At 46.3% G+C, this 19,975-nt stretch overlaps 1 protein-coding gene across 5 annotated transcripts in view; it reads left to right on the top strand.

Annotated features, from left to right (window-relative positions):
* LOC119185199 (longicornsin) overlaps positions 1-19,975 on the top strand; it is a 312,194-nt gene that overhangs the window by 197,180 nt on the left and 95,039 nt on the right. The window contains exon 1 of one of the 5 annotated variants that reach the window (XM_037434297.2): positions 16,501-16,685. The exons of 3 other annotated variants lie outside the window; for them this stretch is intronic. In XM_037434297.2, the coding sequence (XP_037290194.2) occupies positions 16,640-16,685 (46 nt within the window). In that variant the 5' untranslated portion in view covers positions 16,501-16,639. Of the gene's footprint in view, positions 1-16,500; positions 16,686-19,975 lie in introns of those variants that run through there. One more of the 5 variants, XM_075872492.1, reaches the window with a different exon arrangement.

Genomic DNA, 19,975 nt, shown 5'->3' with positions numbered 1-19,975 from the left:
CTCCTGTCTTCGGCCACGTCACGACCCTGTGACAATATGTCAGAGCGCAGACTGCGGGGTATGACTAGTAGCCACTGGCGGCCGTCACCGCTGTAATTGCGTCGGTGGAGAAGGTCGTCGCGAACGGCGAAATGGTGGGCTTGACGACGCAACGCGCGAGTGGATGGAGTGGATGGATCAGTCAGCAAGTCTATCAGTGAGGCAATCCATTGATCCTTGTGCTGTTCAGTAGCAACGGCACGAATGCTAATGGAAGAAACGGCAAGGTGAGACGCTGAGTCGTGGGCATTGTCGTCAGGCAAGGGAGGGCGCGACAGGGCGTCGGCGTCAGCATGTTGCCTTCCGTTGCGGTACAACACGCGGATGTCGTAGTCTTGCAGGCGAAGTGCATACCGGGCGAGACGGTCTGAGGGATCTTTCAATGATGACAACCAGCATAGTGCGTGATGGTCGGTGACTACATGAAATGGGCGACCATATAAATAAGGTCGGAACTTGGCAAGGGCCCCGACGATTGCCAGACATTCTTTCTCAGTGACGGTGTAATTAGTCTCGGCTTTTGTAAGCGTACGGCTTGCATACGACACGACATATTCCGGGAACCCTGGTTTGCGCTGCGCAAGGACAGCGCCGAGACCGACACCACTGGCGTCCGTGTGTACCTCTGTAGGGGCAGTAAGGTCATAGTGGCGGAGTATGGGAGGCGAAGTCACTAAACGACGGAGCGTTGTGAATGCGTCGTCACACTGTGATGACCACGAATGGAGAGGCCCGTTACTACCGAGGAGCTTTGTCAGCGGCGATACGATAGACGCGAAGTTTCGGATGAAGCGCCGAAAGTAGAAACACAGTCCTATGAAACTGCGCAGTTCCTTGATGAATGTCGTCTTGGGGAACTCGGTCACGGCCCGAAGCTTGGCTGGATCGGAGAGAATTCCGTCCTTGGACACGACGTAGCCGAGTATTGTCAACTGCCGAGCTGCAAATCGGCACTTCTTTAGGTTCAGTTGCAGACTGGCGTCACTCAGACGCGTTAAAACATGCCGCAGGCGTTGAAGGTGCGTGGAGAAGTCCGGAGCGAAAACGACGACGTCATTGAGGTAGCAGAGGCACGTGTGCCATTTCAGGTCACGCAGAACGGTATCCATCATGCGCTCAAAGGTGGCAGGCGCATTGCACAGCCCAAACGGCATGACGTTGAATTCGTACAAGCCATCGGGAGTGACGAAAGCGGTCTTCGGTCGAGCGTCCTCAGCCATAGGTACTTGCCAGTACCCTGAGCGCAAATCTAGAGATGAAAAGAATTCGGCTCCTTGCAGGCTGTCAATCGCGTCATCCACACGCGGTAGTGGGTACACGTCCTTACGAGTGATCTTGTTGAGACGGCGGTAGTCCACACAGAACCACACAGAACCATCCTTCTTCGCGACGAGAACGACAGGCGATGCCCAGGGGCTGTTAGAGGGTCGAATAACATCGCGGCGTAGCATGTCATCCACTTGCTCGTTGATTACATGGCGTTCTGTGGGAGATACGCGATATGGACGTTGCCGTAGTGGTGGCTGTGCGCCTGTGTCAATGCGATGCGTAATAGTGGATGTGCGGCCGAGAGAAGGTTGAGAGGCATCGAAAGAAGAGCGGAATTCTTCCAACAGGGCCAGAAGCTGGGAGCGCTGGACCGGCGTAAGGTTGTCGGCAATGGAAGGACCAAATACATCAGCGGATGATGAAACAGATGTAGAAACAGCACTAAGTGTATTGGAACTTCGGCAGTGCGTGTCATCAGGTTGATCCATGATTTGTGCGTCTTCGATGGGTTCCACGCTGCCGAGACATTCCCCTTGCACCAACGTGACACTGTACGGGGATGAGTTCAGAACAAAAATAGTGGTGCTGCCGCGACTTACTTGCACGGTCGCGAAAGGAACCAGCAAACCTTTTCTGGTGAAAACACGATGAAATGGTGAGAGGAGTGCAGCGGTGTCTGAAAGACTTGCACAGTAGACCGACACCGCCGCGGACGAGTTTGCAGGCACTTGCGTGTCGTCCCTGACGAGTAATTTGCTTGCAGTAGATGGACTTTCGGCCGGCGTCAAAGAAGAGAATGGTGTCAGCTCTATTTCTGCTGGTGCGCAATGAATGACGGCGTCGTGGCGGGAGAGAAAATTCCATCCTAGGATGACGTCGTGAGAGCATGAAGGAATTATGATGAATTCGACGGCATACATCACGTCCTGAATCATGAGGCGGGCTGTACACATCGCTGTAGGGTGAATGCTTTGGGCGCTGGCTGTACGGAGGGAGAGCCCGGAAAGTGGCGTGGTCACTTTGTGCAGTAATCGGCTAAGCTTTGCGTCCATCACGGATACGGCGGCTCCAGTATCTACAAGGGCAGATGCACGAACACCATCCAAAAGCACGTCTATCACGTTCGATGGTCTTTCCTGAGGGCTTCCGCAATTCGACAGCGTCGCAGCCCTTGCCTCGTAGACTGCGACGACTAGTTTTCGTGGTCACCCTCTAGTGGACGTGGCCGCATTGGCGACAGTGAGCGACGTCGCGGAGAATGTGAGCGGCGGGTAGATGGAGCGGGGCGGGACGACAGTGACGTAGGTGGGGGTTGGCCATAAAAGCGGCTCGATCGGCTGGGAAAATTGGAGGCGACCTGCGGTCGCTGCACACGATTGCAGTAGCGTGCTACGTGCCCCACGCAACCACAAGCAAAGCAGATGGTGCGATTGTCCGCAGTGCGCCATTGGTTCGCGGGTCCCATCCATGTCGAAGAACGCGATGGGCAAGCCGGCTGCTGATATAACTGCATAGTGGGCGGCACACGGGGCACGTGGATGACGTCGGTATATGTAGGCGGCACAGTTTCTCCGAAGGCCTGGGGTCTGGCGATGGTTTCGGTGTAACCAAGAGGGCCAGTCACAGGAATCGGTGGGGGTGGCCTGGCTACAACTTGGGCGTAACTGAGTGGGGTAGATACTGGAGGCGGCTGGTGATATTCTGGAACGACCTCCGCGATTTCCTGCTGAATTGCTCGGCGGAGGGGAGGCAGAAGTGTGCTTGACGACTGTTCAGCACGTTGTGGGGAAGCAAAGGCCAGTAAAAAGACCTGGCGGGCAACTTCCTCACGCACGAATGACTTGATTTCAGCAAGCAAGGCGGTGTGGTCAGGAAGTGTTCACAAGGCCGAGAGATCAGCGTCACGTGAGGGTGGTCGACGGGTCATCGAGCGCTGCCGTCGCAGCTCCTCGTAACTTTGGCAAAGTGTAATGATCTCTGCCACAGTGCGAGGGTTCTTGGCTAGGAGCATGGTGAAGGCATCGTCAGCGATGCCTTTTAGAATATGGGTAATTCTGTCGGCCTCTGACATGCTCGCGTCCACTTTCTTGCACAAGTCAAGGATGTCCTCTATGTAGCTTGTGAAGGACTCACCGGTCTGCTGTGCTCGTTCACGTAACCGCTGTTCGGCTTGGAGCTTACGAACGGCAGGACGGCCGAACACGTCGACAACGGCGGTTTTAAAAGCGGACCAAGTGGGGAAATCGGATGCGTGGTTGTTGTACCACATGCCGGCCACACCCGCGAGGTAGAAAACCAGGTTGCCGAGTTTACCTGCCTCGTCCCAATGATTGGGGACGCTGACGCGTTCGTACATAGCAAGCCAGTCCTCGACGTCGGTGCCATCCGCGCCGGTGAAGACAGGAGGGTCGCGGATGCGGGGAACACCGGAACATGGCGTCGGCGCAAGAGGAAGCGTTTGCTGTGCGGGGTCTTGGTGCATGGTAGAAGGCACGGTGCGGGATCGAAGCTCCAGGGGCATCAAATGCTAACCGAAGGTGTTAGAAGGGCACAGCACTATCCACCAAATTGTTGAGACGCTTGTTGGCGAACGCTTGTCGACGATGCTTGACAGTGACAGTCAATGCGGGTACCGACTCTCTGCACAAGCTGCTCTTCTTCTTGCTAAAAAGGGCAACCCACTAACCCACTAGAAGGCGCTGGAGAGGACGACCCACTGTTCAAAGGCTTCACCACAATATATATATATATATATATATATATATATATATATATATATATATATATATATATATATATATTTATATACATATATATATATATATATATATATGTCTGTTTTCTCGAATAAATTTTCAGTTGTTAGTGTGCGCTGTGTCTAGGTGTCTTCCTTTACTACTTCAAATTTCTTCTTGCAATCTCTTAAGATAAATTATCGACTCACCCAGCAATCCGTGGTTCTCGGAAGTTGCCTGTTGATTTCAAAATCAGTGCTCTGAAAGACTAGAAGACTTATGACTACATATACCTTCCCCCACTCACTTAGTATCAAGTTAGTTTGATTATTAGTTTAATTGATTTCGCACGTCGACAGGACGAAGCAAGCTCTGTATGCCCCGGTCCCATCCCTGTGGTGTTTTCAGCCAGCTAGACAACAGCCATCCCGGCATGCGAGCATCTACAGACCTCGTGGCTGATTATTGGTTCTGGCCCTCCATGCAGCAGAATTGTCGCACATGGGCGCGATTCTGCATTCACTGCCAACGCTCTAAGCTCAACAGGTACGTTACGTCACCATTCAGAACATTCCCTCAGCCCTCTGGTCGCTTCGAGCCCGTCAATTTTGATATCTTAGGACCCTTTTCTCTGGCTGGACCCTCCCAATACGGCCTCACCGATATCGACCACTACACTCGGTGGCACGAAGCATGACTCCTCGAGCGAATCACCGAGGAAGACGTCGCCTCGGTCTTCTTCACTGGCTAGACTTCTGTTATGTCCGGTGTTGTCGTCGGCCCATAGACGTACGCGTAGGTCGCGGTAGTCTAAAAAACTCAGACAGCCTCGAACGGTTAAAAACAAGTTTATTCCTATTCGGATGGAAGCGGCGGCCGAACTGCCGGGGGAAACGACGGTGGCTCGTTTCCGCCGAGCGGGGGAAGGGAAGGAGTCAACATCTGGAAGCAGTTTCAGCAACCGTTCCTTCGCGGGTTTGGAGCGCTCGTGACACAGGGCTGCTTGGAACACAACATCTGGACACGTACCAATTCAGGCTCATCGGACTGACTATGAGCTTTGAACACTTGAGGAACACCAATTACCAGCCCAGCACCAACGGAATGATCAATGGTTTCCACCGACAGTTCAAGGCAGCCATTATGTGTCACCTGGTCTCAACCTGGCTCGAGGCCATATCAGCTGTCATTCTTGGTCTTCGCGCCACCTTCAAGCTGGACATCCACGCTACACCAGCAGAGCTCGTTTACGGGGAACCATCTCCATCTTCCAGGTAAATTTCTGAGATTTCAGCCATTCAAAACTACGACGTTAGACCCCACCGACTTGGTTGCCCGGCTCCAACACGCCATCGCCACCTGTCACAAACGAGTGCCAAAAAAGAGCACGCCGCCGAATTCCGGCCACCAAGTGCAAGCCCTGAAAAGATATGGAAGCAAAGAGGCGTGGGGATGCAGAGTTGCGTCACGTGTCGCAGACGGCTCTCGAAACCTCTTGCTCTTTACCCAGCCTTGGCTGGGCATCGCGCCGACGAAACGATTAGAATTTTGTGGAATCTAGCGTGAAAGGCATTTAAGCGAGCAGCGGAGAAGGAAGATCAGGAGAAGAAGAAAGTTTGCGCCAATGTTTGTAGCGTGTTTCCACCGTGTCGGCGAAGGTTTTGTCCTCAGTGCAAACCAGGAGATGAAGACAGTTTACGCCCATATTCGTAGGCGGTAGATGAAAGTTTTGCGCAAGTGTGCGTAGGGTCGTTTCACCGTTCCGGCGAAGGCTTCTGTCCTCAGTGACAAAGTAGGTAATGAAAAGGACTTCCGCCTGAAGGGTGAAGGCTGGTGCTACCAGCAGAAGAATAGTGTGAGTCTACCGACTGAGAGCGAAGACGCGTCTTGTAATCGGAACATGAGGGAAGCCGACGTGTTACCGGCAAAGAAGTTTGGTGCTTGGAGAGCGGCCAATCAAAGACGCGAGGTTTCCTGGAAGAGTAACTTCGGGGGCAGCGGATCGACAATAGCGCTGGACTTTGAGTGAGTGATTCTTGGAACAGCATCATTCAGACTTTGTTCCAAGGACTTTGGACTGAATAAGTTATCAAACTCTTTAGTATTTAGGTGCATATTTGTGTATCGTTTGATCTGCCATAATTGAGATTTTAATTATGTTTTGTTTATCAACTCGCGGCTCTGAATTGTTCTTTGCGCCACAGCTGGCTTCCGCTGGCGCGCTAAATAGGAACACTTTTAAATTGTCCGCGCTTTCATGGTGCAGTTCGGGGGGCCGAAACTTGAGCCCTTGGAATTAGCCCAGCGATCACCTCCCGAATAAACGGGACCTGTGACACACCTAACGCCCGTCACCTGCAGCCCACGCCTTTTATGTTCAGTAGCATCATGCACGCCCACTGTCCTTCGTGACGACATCGTTCACCGGCCTTTCCTGCCACTCTACAGCGTACCCTACCTAGTTGCCCAACACAATGGCAAAAACTTCACTTGATGCTTGAACGGGGACGACGCCTGTGTCTAGACTCACTACCTTCCACTCGGATACATCGCTGTGAACGAGCCAGGCAGCACCACTTCTTCAACTAGCGTACTTTCACAGCCGCCGACATCGCAGCCCGCTCCTTTCACGACACGGTCTGGTAGTCTCGTCGCCACCCAGACATTTACAGACCCCAAGGGCCCTGCACTTCCCCGTGGGGGAGGGTAGCGTGGCAACCATTTCGCACCAAGCTGTGCAGGCTCCCGATAAGAGACAGCGCCAGTCGGGACAGTTTCCCCAGAGGCTTACCTCGAAACTGGTGGCCATAAAACCCAAGCTGCCAAGATCGGTTTTGTTATTTTTCTCTAACCGTTCGGGTGCAGCATCGGCATGCTCGCCTTGCTGTTGCTACCACGTTAATAAGAATTATGGCAGATCCCACGTACAGTGTAAATCTATGATATGCGAAGCACAAAGGAGGAAGGTTGATATGTAACTTCAAAATTAGCCCAACGTTACGAGGTGGAGGTAACTGATGCCGTACATGACTGCCGTGTAATCAATATCCTGTTTGAATGTGTCGTTTACCTTCGTCATCTATTCACATCACGTGATTTCAAATTTAGTACAAGTGTAGGTACTTCGCTATTTATTGAGATCACGTAACACCAAATTTGGTATATGTGGAGCTAGCAAAACAGCTGCGAGCGCATCATGTAGGGTCCAATATACTCCAACGTAACGTTGACGCACGCACACACTGAGCACAGCAACGCTACGTTGGAAAAACTTTAGCATTCTATAGCCTGACGCCAGGTGCGACTGGCGCGACCAGCGTACGTCGGCGCGCGCTGAAACGCGCATGCGTCGAAGCAAGGCAGAGCGGCGCGCGCCTGCGAGTATATCGCTGCGTTTGCAAAACAAAGATGTCTTAAAATAAAGATGCAGCAGGACTAGCGACCACACTGGCGAAAGGGGTCGATGACATGTGTGCCACTTCTGCTCTCGTACAGGTAGTGATATGCATGATACTGGAGGTACCATTGCTTGACAGCAACCTCCAAAGTGTGATTGTCAACGTAAACCAAGAGATGTGGTGGATGAGTCGAGAGAAAGGGTTTGAGGTGGTGGAAAAAAACTCAGAGGTGCATAGGTGGGTGGTTTTCACTTCGATGGGCGGGTAGGTCATGAGGTGGGTTCGCGACTTGCAGGACGCGCAGTAGCTTTTTTTGGGGGAAAGCAAGCCCTTCGGGGTGCAGGATAGCTAGTAGCGAGGAAAACAACCTGCAGACGCTTTGACAGGTGGTATTGACAGATACAATTCCAAAGTGGCACCAGAATCTAAGATAGGTAGAGTCCATGTCAGAAACAGGCGTAGCCACGATGGCCGAGCCAATTCAAACATAGGGTATATTAACATGCAGAGTGGCAGGAACAAGCTGAAATGGGAAGAGATAGAAGAACAGCTAATGGAGGAGAGGCCGATGGTATATGGTTTTGTAAAAACACATCTTGGGGACTTGTAACAACCTTCAAACAAGCCGAGTTGGAAATATTGTAAGAGAACAAAAGGCAGCAGAAAAGGGGGTGGTATTGGAGCATCAATTCATAAAAGTACAGACTGGGAGAGGGTCAAGCAGGAGTGCAAGGATCATTTACGGCTTAAGAGAGAAAGTGGCAGGACAAATGACACTCCTTGGTTTGGTGTACTTGTCGACGGGAGCAAAGGCCAGAGAGGAAAAACCAGGCAATAGTGCCGTGTATATCAAAATACATTGAGGAATTAGGAGGAGAGTGCGAGATAAATATACTAGGAGATATGAATGCGCACATATAAGATATAGATGGGTATACCAACCCAACAGGCAAAATGATCATAGATATATGTGAAAGGCATGATTTCATCATTTGCAACAGTACTGAGAAGTGTGAAGGGCAAATAACATAGAAGGTAGGAAAGCTGCAGTCGATGAGAGCTTGCGCACTGAGGTTGCTTGATAGGCTCAAAAGATTGCACATAGATGAATGTGGCTTCACACGTCTGGGTAGTGATCACAAACGTATCAAGCCAAATTTTGGAAGAGCCGTGAAAGTAGGAAGGACCCAAGTTGAGCAACTACAGGAAATTTTTATTCAGAAAGGCAAATAGAAATCGCTAACAAACAATTATAGCAAGTAATCACTAAAGACAATAAAACAGTGTGTATATACACGAATATAATGAGAATGTTTGAGCTAGAGCTTGCTAAGGCACGTGACAAGTCACCCCATAAAAGAAGACACAAACCCAGCCGTTGGTGGGATGAGGAAGTTAAGATAGCCATAACAAAACGTCAGGAAGCCTCTAGGAAACACAGACATGCTAAGCAGTCGGGTGAACCAACAGAGGATGTTGAAAGAAAATGGGACATCTTTCTTAGCTGCAAAAAGGAAGCATCTCTTCTGATCTATAAAAATATTAGAAGAAAGGTGGCTCATTGGCTGGCAGAAGTACTTGAAAAGGATAGAAAAGCAGCTACAAAATGCCGGAACGATCTAAACTCCCTCAGAAATGAGACGAGCCTACAGCAGAGTTTGATAACTACAACTCAAGGTGTTAGGTTAGAAGGGGACGAAGCCATTGAAAATATAAGAACAAGGGTGAAAGCAAAGATTTCAACAAAGAAGTGCCTTACGCACCACAATAGACAAAGATGAATCAAGTGGCGTAATAGCTCCATTTTCACAACGGTAATGGGGAAGGGCTGAGAAGAGAATTCCTAGATGTTCATCAAGAGCCAAGATGGCATTCTAAATATGCTGAGAAAGACACTGGGTCCGAAGTCTAAGCAGACTTTGAGAGAGGCAGTGAGCAAAATAATATTCGATAATGAAATCCCCAATGGCTGCAAACTTAGCAGGATGAGCATGATCTATAAAGGAAAGGGGGACAAAGCTGACATAAACAACTACCGTCCTAAGACAGCAACATCAGTGGTCTACAGGCTGGCGATGCAGAATATAAAGGAAAGACTACAGGCATGGATAGATGATGAGGGGGTGCTGGGGGAACTGCAGAATGGGTTTCGGAAATAAAGTAGGTTGGAAGACAATCTGTTTCCACTGACGCAGTGCATCGAAATAGCAGAAAAGGAGCAGAGGCCCCTGTGGCTAGCATTTTTGCATATCAAGGGAGCGTGCGATGGCGTGGTTCAAGAAACATTGTGGGGAATACTAGACACACTAGACGTGGAAGATGTAATCACTAATCTTTTAAAGGATATCTATAAAGGTAACAAGGTAATTAAAAAGTGGGAAACAAAGGTATCCAAGCCTGCAGAGGTAAAATGAAGGCTTAGGCAGGGGTGTCCTGTTTCACCCTTGTTATCCATGATGTACCTATAAGGATTAGGGGCCAAGTTACAGGCAGGTGGACCTAACTTCAACCTCTCTTTTGTGAAACAAGGAAAACTCATTGAACAGGCACCACCAGCATTGATTTACGCAGATGATATAGTGCTAGTGGCCGACAACAAGAAAGAATCAGAGATTGATGGACATCTGTGCTAAGGAGGGAGATAGGTTAAATTTAGGATTCAGTAAGAAAAAATAAACAGTCATGATTTTTAATGATAATGAAGGTAGTGAGCTTAGAATACAGGAGGTCACGCTAGAGATAAAGATAATTACAAATATTTGGGCGTATGGATAAGCAATGAGGCCAAGTACCTAAAGCAACACGAAACATACGTGTTGACTAAAAGTAACAGGAATGCAACAGTGATAAAAAACAGGGCACTGTGGAATAACAATAGGTATGATGTTGTGCGAAGAATAAGGAAAGAGGTCATGGTTCCTGGTCTGACGTTCGGATATGCAGGCTTGTGCATGAGATTAGAAGTTCAAGCAAAATGAGAAATTAAGCAACGTGGAATAGGTAGGCTTGCCTTAGGAGCTCACGGGAATACACCAAATCAGGGAGTAAGAAGTGATACGGGGTGGACATCATTCGAGGGCAGGGAAGCTAGCAGCAAGATAAATTTGAGAAGCGATTGAGAGAAATGGGGGAGCACCGTTGCGCTAGGAAGGTATTCAGCTACTTGTACATCAAGAATGTCGATACAAAATGCAGGAAGCGAACCAGAAAATACTAGTGAGTACTTAGAAAACAGAAGGGGACCAAACCAAAACGAATGATCGGTTAAGAAGAAGATGACGCAAGCTGACACCGATATGTTGAGAATTGGCCTGACCAAGAAGTCCGCAGTAGAGATCTGTCAAACTTTTAAGCAGGAAATCGCCAAGGACAGAATCTATGATAATACTCGGGGTAGTTCTCTACTGTTGGAGGTCAGGACGGAAGTATTTCGAACCGAGATATATCGGGCAAAATATGCAGGCGTACACATGGTATGCAGTGCATGTTGAGAAGAGGTGGAAACTGCCGAACATTTGCGAATGTTCTGTAAAGGGCTTCACGCTATAGTTCAGGATGATGGTGCAGAATTTTTCAAAGTACTGCGGTTTAGCGAGAGGGATTGCAAAATATACTTTCAGCGGGAAGAATTACCTAGAAGGACATTATCTGACTAGTGGATAATGTCGAGACACGAGAGAAAACTAAACACTTCACTGCAAACTATTAGTCCTCAACCTCATTTTTAAAGGTAAAAAATCTAGTTTTTGGTTCACTACGTATTACGGCTTGGTGGTGTTGACCATCGTCCAATCTAAAGGGTAGAGCCATATCAATACAACCATCCATCCATAGCAGGACCGGTGCCTGGCGTGGCAACGCCGGTGTGACGCGATGAAACGAACGCGCGCCGGTTCATGTCGAAGTGTATTGGCGCCTTGATTGTGGCATGTAGTCATGTTCTCACATGACACGCATCTCATGATTATCATGTTTGCACCCATTACATACCTTCGTCATCCATTGACATCCCGTAATATTGAATTTAGAATATGTTAAGCTAGCGAAACGGCCGCGACTGCATCATGAGCGTAGCGTGTAGTCGTGTTGTTACATGATACGTATCTCATGATTATCACGTTTGCACTAGTCACATACCTTCGCTATCTATAAACGTAGCGTAATACCAAATTTGGTATATGTGACGCTAACGAAACGGCTGCCAGCGCATCATGAGCGTGGCATTTAGGCATGCTGCTACATGACACGCATGTCCTGATTATCATGTTAGGGTCTGTCGCTTGTGTTCGCCATGCAATCATGTCATACCATACCAGTTCTGAAACATGTCATGCGAACAAAATCACCGCAAGAGCAACAGGACCATAAAATGTAAATCATGACATTCATGGTACACATTGCATGATTTTCATGTTATGACTAGTGAATTATGTTTGTCATACAGTCATGTTGTGCCATAATAAGTTTGGTATCGATACCATGATCGAAATGGCCAAGAGAGTTAAAAGTTGTTGGCGGCTAGCTAGCCAGCTAGCTAGATAGCTGGATAGATAGATAGATAGATAGATAGATAGATAGATAGATAGATAGATAGATAGATAGATAGATAGATAGATAGATAGATACGCTAAAATATACTGAGGTTCGCTACGAAATGCTTCGCATTTAATAGTTCTGTTTTCCTGTTCGAATCCGCCCTTCGTTGACCCAGCATCCCACAAATTGAGACTTCATCTTGTGCAAAAAAAAAAAAAAAAAAATCAGGAGTGGGAATTGCATCTTCAGTGTTCATGTGTATATCTCAGTTTGTTTATCCGGTTTTACACCTAATTATCAAGCGGAACTGCTTGCATTGGTCTTAGAACTATAGCAATCGCGTTCATCTATAACACACGCTGTCATTTTTAGGGACTGCCTGTCTGGGCGTTTTTAATCAACTGCACCTAATATGTCGAATGCTTTGAAAGTGTTCCTTCGCCTTGCCCCAAGACAATTATGACTCATTCGCGTGGTATGGGTCACCATCATCATCATCATCGTCATCGTAAACCTGGCTACGTTCATTTCATGACAAAGGCATCTCCCATATTCCTCCAGTCATCTTGGTTCTGTGCTTGCTGCTGCCATTTCATACCAACAAACTTCTTCATCTCATCTGACCATCTAACTTCCTGTCTCCTCTTAACCCGCTTGCCTTCTCTAAAACTCCAGTTATTTACACTTACTGCCCACTATTATCCTCTCTACGCAGTACATGCCCAGCCTATTTCCATTTACTCTTCTTGATTTCAACTATGATATCTTTAACCTTCGTTTGTTCCCTGATCCACTCTGCTCTTTTCTTGAGTTTTAAGATTGCACATACTATTTTCCCTTTCATTTCTTGCTGCGTGGTCCCTAATTTGAACTGAACACTCTTTGTAGTAAGTCTCCTGGTCTCTCCTGCGTAGCTAAGTACAGGCAAGATGCAGTTGTTGTATACCTTCCTCTAGAGGGATAGTAGCAATCTACCTGACAAGACTTAAAAGTTCTTGCCAAACGTGCTCCACTTCATTCTTATTCTTCTAGTTACTTGATTCTTGTGGTTGGGCTCCGCCGTTATTACCTGTTCTGATTAGACATAGTCTTTTACAGTTTCTAGTGCATTATCACCTATCTCGAAGCACTGTTCTCGGTCGAAGTTGTTGTACAACACTTTTGTTTTCTACAAATTAAGATACTGGTACCAGATCATAAAGGTTGAACCATCAAGGAATGTTTAGATGCACTTGAAGTGCTCTCAAATAATGGTACAATAGTTTTTGTATTGCCGAAGCTAACATTTATCGCCGTGGCACGACTTGAAAATTTTGCCACGTCAGATAACTTTGGAAAATCTCGCTTGGCAACACCTCAGTTCCCTGAACCTAAGTACTCTCGGAAAAAATTATTGTGCTCCTCTGAAGGATGGAAATCTCAATTAAAACCTACAATGCTCAGTCCTCCTCAACCCTTAAAATTTTCCTACACAAGTCTGGTCTAATACCGTCCCCCTAATGCTCCCACTCATTGACAGTGAATGTCTCTTAACATGTAGGTTATTTGCAAACCAAAGCAAAACACTCTTGAAAGAACCTCACCGTACAATGGCTTTCAATGCATCCCTTCTGGTGGTCTTTTTCATCGGATCAACAAAAAGGACTTTAGCCAGAGGAACATTTGCAAAGCCGTATGCGATTTGCGAAAGAAAACAAAATGAAGCGAAGAGTGAACATAGAGATGAGTTCACTTTATTTTCAACTCGATTATCATGTTGTGTTTTGTTTTGTTTCGTTTCCTTTATTAATTCTATTTTTCATTCTGCTTTATAATGTCCGATAATGTATTCCTTTTCATAAGATAAGTATCAGAACGTATTGGGATCACAAAACGATTTTACTTATAAGATAAGGTATCATACATTTCACGGCCGATCACCCGTCGTGAGCTGCCCCAGGAGTTCAACCCTTTTAGACGCCAAGTACACATTTGTGTGCACCACTAATTTTCGTTATTTGCATCAAGTAGGGGCTAAAAAAGAGCAAGATATATCGTACAATAAACGAATTGAACCTTTTGCATGGTTATTTGTCTTCGTCTAACCTCATTTTGTGGTGCGCTGACGCATATGATCACTTTTCTGAAAGCACTGAGTCACACTTTACTCAGTATTCTACCTGCCGTTTCCTTCAAGCAATGTGAAAAGCAAAAACATTTTGTTGCTCACAATTGACACTTCCAAGAATGAATTTGCACTGTATTTTTATACAGATATTGCATTCTAATTAAATCAAAAGTAAGCATCAATGACTTCAGGATACAAAGATATTTAGTTGCAACGTAATCAAAACAAGTTACGTTACTATAACACGCATATATTCAACAATTATCTCATTATTTTTGTTGCAATACAATACTGAGTGGCTTTAAGTAATGTTGTAATGATCTCACACCTTTACAGACAGTTCTTATTAGTTGGCGTCTGAAATGGTTAGGGACCAATGAACCAATCAACCCTCTGAAGTGGAGTGCATCGCTTAGCAGTTGCGAGCTGCCCTCCCATGCGAGGATCTCAAGGACTGGGCCGTCAAGCGGGCAAGAGCCATTGCTGAGAACCTCGAAAGGTGTTCCTCAAGCGATAGATTCCTGGTCGCCTAGTTCTGGGCACAAGCCACAATAACCATGAGACAAAGTTTTATCCGCTCAACCTAATTAGGACTCCCTTAACTATTCCCCCTTGGCGAATAAAAATTATGTCCTCTTGATGTGACACTCAGGACACTCAAGATGTGACACTCAGTCAGGCACTCATGCTTTTTTGTCACACCTCCTAGACAGGACAAATGGACACAATATTTGTGTTTGTCTGAAATAAAACGTTCGTTCATTCATCCCCTCCGTATTGGTAGGGGGGAGGACGGACACAACTTCCTTATAGGGCATGTCACGAAAAAAGCTTTTGGGCATCATGAAAACCTAAGTGGTAGAAGTGCCGATTTCTCCGGTAAAAAACGCATTCGGAGTCCTGCCTGCCTGTCTGTCTGTCTGTCTGTCTGTCTGTCTGTCTGTCTGTCTGTCTGTCTGTCTGTCTGTCTGTCTGTCTGTCTGTCTGTCTGTCTGTTTATAAAATGTCTGGCACTGTGCGCGAGGGCAGTGGCAGTAAGCTTCCTCTTCTCTTCTGCCGCAATTACATGAGCGAAGGAGATGCCTTAATGCGACAGCGTTAATCAAATTGTTTTGTGGGATTTCCGGCGTACACGTCCGTCTTGTTGGCTGTGATTGAAAACTCAGCATCTTCTGCGGTAAAAAAAATCAAGAAAGGTGCAAATCAAATATATCATAAGAGTTTTCAGGTTTGAGTGAACATTGAACTAGGGCTGCTTGCGTAGCAAGGAGGTTTGTTACCACGCAACCAAAAGTTTTCGGGTTTGAGTGAGCATTGAACTAGGGCCGCTTGCGTAGCAAGGAGGTTTGTTACAACGCAACCACGTGTCTGCTTCCAAATACACTGAAACTAACTTCCTCTGCTTGGAAATGCATTGAAAGTAACGCTGAATGAACGCTTCAAAATACACTGGAACTAACTTGCTCTGCTTGAAAAATGCACTGAAAGTAACAATTATGCTTTACAAGCACACGCATGTTGTATACGGGCTGCCGAATACAACATGTGATGTCGCAGTTATATTGCGTGGTACTAGCATGCATTGTCATCGGGCGTCAGAACACGTGATTACCATAACGATCTCGTGGCTTAAAGTCGGACAGCCATTACAAAAGGCAGACATGTGACTTCGCGTATAGCCTTAAAATCACGTATTCAGTGCAGAACAATTTCGAAAGCATTTCACACGCGTCAATGTTAAAGGTTGAAAGCATGCTACCTATTACACACAAGGTAGCCATTTGCGAAAGCTTCACTGAAGCTACTTTCCCCTTTATCGATTACATTGTATAGTAATTGACAATTTAAACTTCTCTAGTAATGTCATACGATAAAAAAGCATACACTAAAATGTTAAAGTGCACAATACGAACAGTATATTGAGTTCAACACTGAAACGCGAACCTTAAAGATCTCACTCTATTCTTATATTTTACTCTTAACACCTTAACGGAAATGATTGACACCAATGACTATGTCGTTCAAGTGGCAGAGTCAAAAGCTACCAAGCATTTAAAGATGTTTGTGGAGTCCACGGAGTCATGTTTCAATAGAGGGCAGCAAGATATAGCTGTTGTTCACTGTCGTAGGGGCTGAAAACGAAGGTTAGATGCTTATTATTTCTATGCGTGCGTAACTATGATAAATAGCACACGTCAAGGTGCGGAACATTAAAGCACTGATTCGAATGCTTACGAAATCACAGCAGTCGTAAAATCTGCTTTCACACTGTGTACTTATCTCCACACCTCTTTAGTTTTACTCAACTCCGTTGGGTCGTCTCCCGCAGCAAGTGTGAAGGCGCGATGACACTGATGAGTCCTTTAGAAAGCGTGACAGGCATCCTGCTTTAGCGGCCATAAAGAGGCGCACTTGGAAAACACTTGCGTGACGACCAAGACGTTCGGGTTATTGCGTTTCTCTCGGAGTCGCTCCCGAACCGCAGCTGAACACGGCTACAGAGAAATAAGACATCGAGGCGGCAGGTGCGACGCTGCTACTGAACTGAACGCATCATGGTCGGCCAGGCGACGACATTGTGCTTTTTTCTGCTCGTTGCAGGTAAGTGCGCTCGCTGCGTTGCGTCGATGCTACGCTCTTGGAGAAGTTCAAAAAGAAGATTTTAGCCGCCGACGTTCTGACCCAACTACAAGCACATTAGAACCCCACAAAAAGTGTTCACCCTGAGGCAACGTCTGCTATCCTTGCTCCTGTGTGGGCAGAGAACTCGTATTTTCAACGTCGATCACGAAGCGCTGAAGAGCTTTGACAGAGATCGTTACATGCAAAGTTTTAAAACAGGTCGGAGTGCTAGCGATTCACCGTGTGAAATAGGCATACGTCTAATCAAGAAGCAGCTGCCTGTCTTTTAGTGATCAATTAGCGCCAGCCTAAACTACAAAGCTCGGCTCGTATGCACAAGACGCTTTTAGCATAATATATTCGCAACTTACGAGCCAATGGTGACGCCATGAAAGGCCCGTGTACTGTGCGAAGTTAGCACTCGTTAGAGAACGCATGAAGGTCAAAATTTCCGGAGTCCTCCACTATCGCGTTTCCCAAATATATGATGGTTCTGGGTTTTCATATGCGAGATGCTGTACTAAAGCATATTTGACCATTTTTGTGTCAGCAATAGTGAGGAAGTAAAATACGGGTTGAGAAACAGCGTTACATAAATGATACGCCACTTTGCACGTTTTTTTTTCTAATTCAAGAAAGGCTTTTGTGTGTGTGTGTCATGTTCTTCTAGAAGTAACTGAATACAACCTCATCGCTTTTGTAGTTGCATGACGCCTGCCGTTGTATTTCTGGCTCTGAGAACACTTCGGGATTTTCGCTACGTAAGCATGTATTGAAGCTCAGGAATTGCCAAGGTATCAGCATTCGAACACGGTCAAAGTTGATCATTCAGGATGAAACCTCAGGTACAGGTTTCACGTGTGTAAAGGTTGGGTGTACAAGACACTATGCTACTCACCTGCTGCAGCAAGGAATGAAAGAGCTTATACGTCATAACCATTACTACCACTAGTATTGACCGTTACTGCCACCAGACAAACGGTATATCACCCATTTGTGTTTTTCACGATTGATGGAAGTCATGAATTACCGTGTCAAAACGGAGTCATCAGAGCACTGCCACACGACCTGTCAAGTTTCCTTTCACGTCGTGTACAGGAGCCGATATGATGTAGGATGTTGGTAAATTCTTCTGGTCACTGTTTTTCAAGGGAATAAAAATATTACAAACTCAGGAGCCCTTCTGTCGCAAAATCTCTCTATGAGGTTGAGATAGTGTCCACGTGACTGTGCGCGAAGCTCTACAATTCCGCCTTCTCATCGCATTTTGAAGCGTATCTTGCCTTTTTTCCTTTTTTTATACCGCAAGTAAGACCATTATCTACATGCTAAGCAGGTTGACATTTCAGTTGTTACAGATTTGATTGATATGTGGCGTTTAACGTGCCAAAACCACCATATGGTAACGAGAAACGCCGAAGTGGAGGGCTCCGGAAATTCCGACCACCTGGGGTTCTTTAACGTGCATCCAAATCTGAGCACACGGGCCTACAACATTTCCGCTTCCATCGGAAATGCAGCCGCCGCAGCCAGGATGGAACCCGTGACCTGCGGGTCAGCAGCCGTGTACCTTAGCCACTAGACCACCGTGGCGGGGCAGTTGTTAGAGACAACAACGATGGTCGCAAGTCCAGGCAACAAGTAGATGTCACAACTTGAATTAAAAAGTAGCCTTGATAATAGATAACATTACTGTATCTGATGCGCCTTCTCATTGACAAGCCCTTGACCGAGGGATCATCTTGGATGCAATAGGACTATACAAACGACCTCGTAACCGGCGTGCCTTGTATGGCCATAAAACTTCACACTCGCGAGCCAGGTTCTATTGTTTCGCATATTTTTTATCATTCCCATCTTTAATGCGAAAAAAGAAATGAAAATTGCGAGTGAACACAATATTTACTTGAAATCGACAAATACTGGTGACTGGGTGAGCTCGTGCATGATAAAATGATATTGCTTTAGTGCAGCTCAGTTTGAGCGTGAAAGAAAGAAACTGTGCAGTGAAGAAGGGGAAAAACAGACAACCGTGTGAGCGCTCAAACTGCCATCTGTTTTTTTTTTCAGTTTCTTGACTGCATAGTATCTTTTCTTGACGCTCAAACTGAGCTGCGTCAAAGCAATATCACTTTACATGACAGGAAGGTTTGCACGCGCACTGCATATTCTCGCTACAGGCCATTTAGTATAAGCACCTACATGTATGTAAACTGTGAAATTTTCGACCGGTCAGACGTGATTTACTGCAGGCCGATGATCAGTTAAAATTGTTGTATGCCCTCTCCATTCTAGCGAAATATTTGTTTTACATGCGGGTGAGCACTACCACCAAGCTCAAGCCTACTAGCAAGGACGATTACGACTGAAGGCATATCTTTGCACCATTTCATTCATGCGTGACACGGAACAAAGCAGGACACATTGGACTTTTGTGTTATACCGATTCCTAAGAAAAGAATCAACCCTGTTTTCTTTGCATTTAGTGCCACACGTGCTTCTGAATATGCGAAGTGTGTTAAAATTACGTTATTGCACCCATTACATAAAATAAAAAAATAAAAAGTAGACATGGTATATACATATAGCCCCTTGCTTCTCGTAATGACTGCTTTAGATTCAGTTACTTTCTCAGCGCTATCGACAAATGAAGTGTGTTACCGAAATCCCTAATCAAGCGTTACTTGTAACGTCATTTGAAGGAAATCTAAAACTGATTTTCTATACATAGGTTTGTGGCTACATACAGCTTTTATTTGCATTATTGCTTTAAACTGTCTCGTGATGCTGTCTACGCATTTGTGTGTTTTGAACACGATACACTTTATTCTGCTCTTTGTACTTTTTCGTATACCTTTTTTTGTATACTTTTGATGCTGTTTGTAATCAATCCTGCGAGGTGACCCTGGATTTTTGCAGCGAATTTTGACTTAAACACTAGTACTTTACACGCTGTAACGAGCGTCATGAGGGCTAGCAGTATGAATAAATGAATGAATGAGGACCAAGTGACTCTTGAATGCACCCTTCTTTCTTTAGCGCTTCCTTGCTCCGCAAATCTTTTTTACGTTTTCTGGCAGTCAGGATTTACGACGGTGTTATCTCCAGCTGTACTGTCAAACACGCTAGGCCAACTCTGTGTTCTCCACTATTGAACCGTAACTGGGGACCTTTAAGCTTCACCTTTAAGAATTGAACACGATAGCAATATCCAATCCCTATGCGTAATTCAACCGCTTAGTGTATACGTTTTATTGACGATGTCACTC

Source organism: Rhipicephalus microplus, chromosome 8, assembly GCF_043290135.1.
Source record: "Rhipicephalus microplus isolate Deutch F79 chromosome 8, USDA_Rmic, whole genome shotgun sequence".
NCBI lineage: Eukaryota > Metazoa > Arthropoda > Arachnida > Ixodida > Ixodidae > Rhipicephalus > Rhipicephalus microplus.
This window is presented reverse-complemented; position numbering and strand designations above follow the sequence as displayed.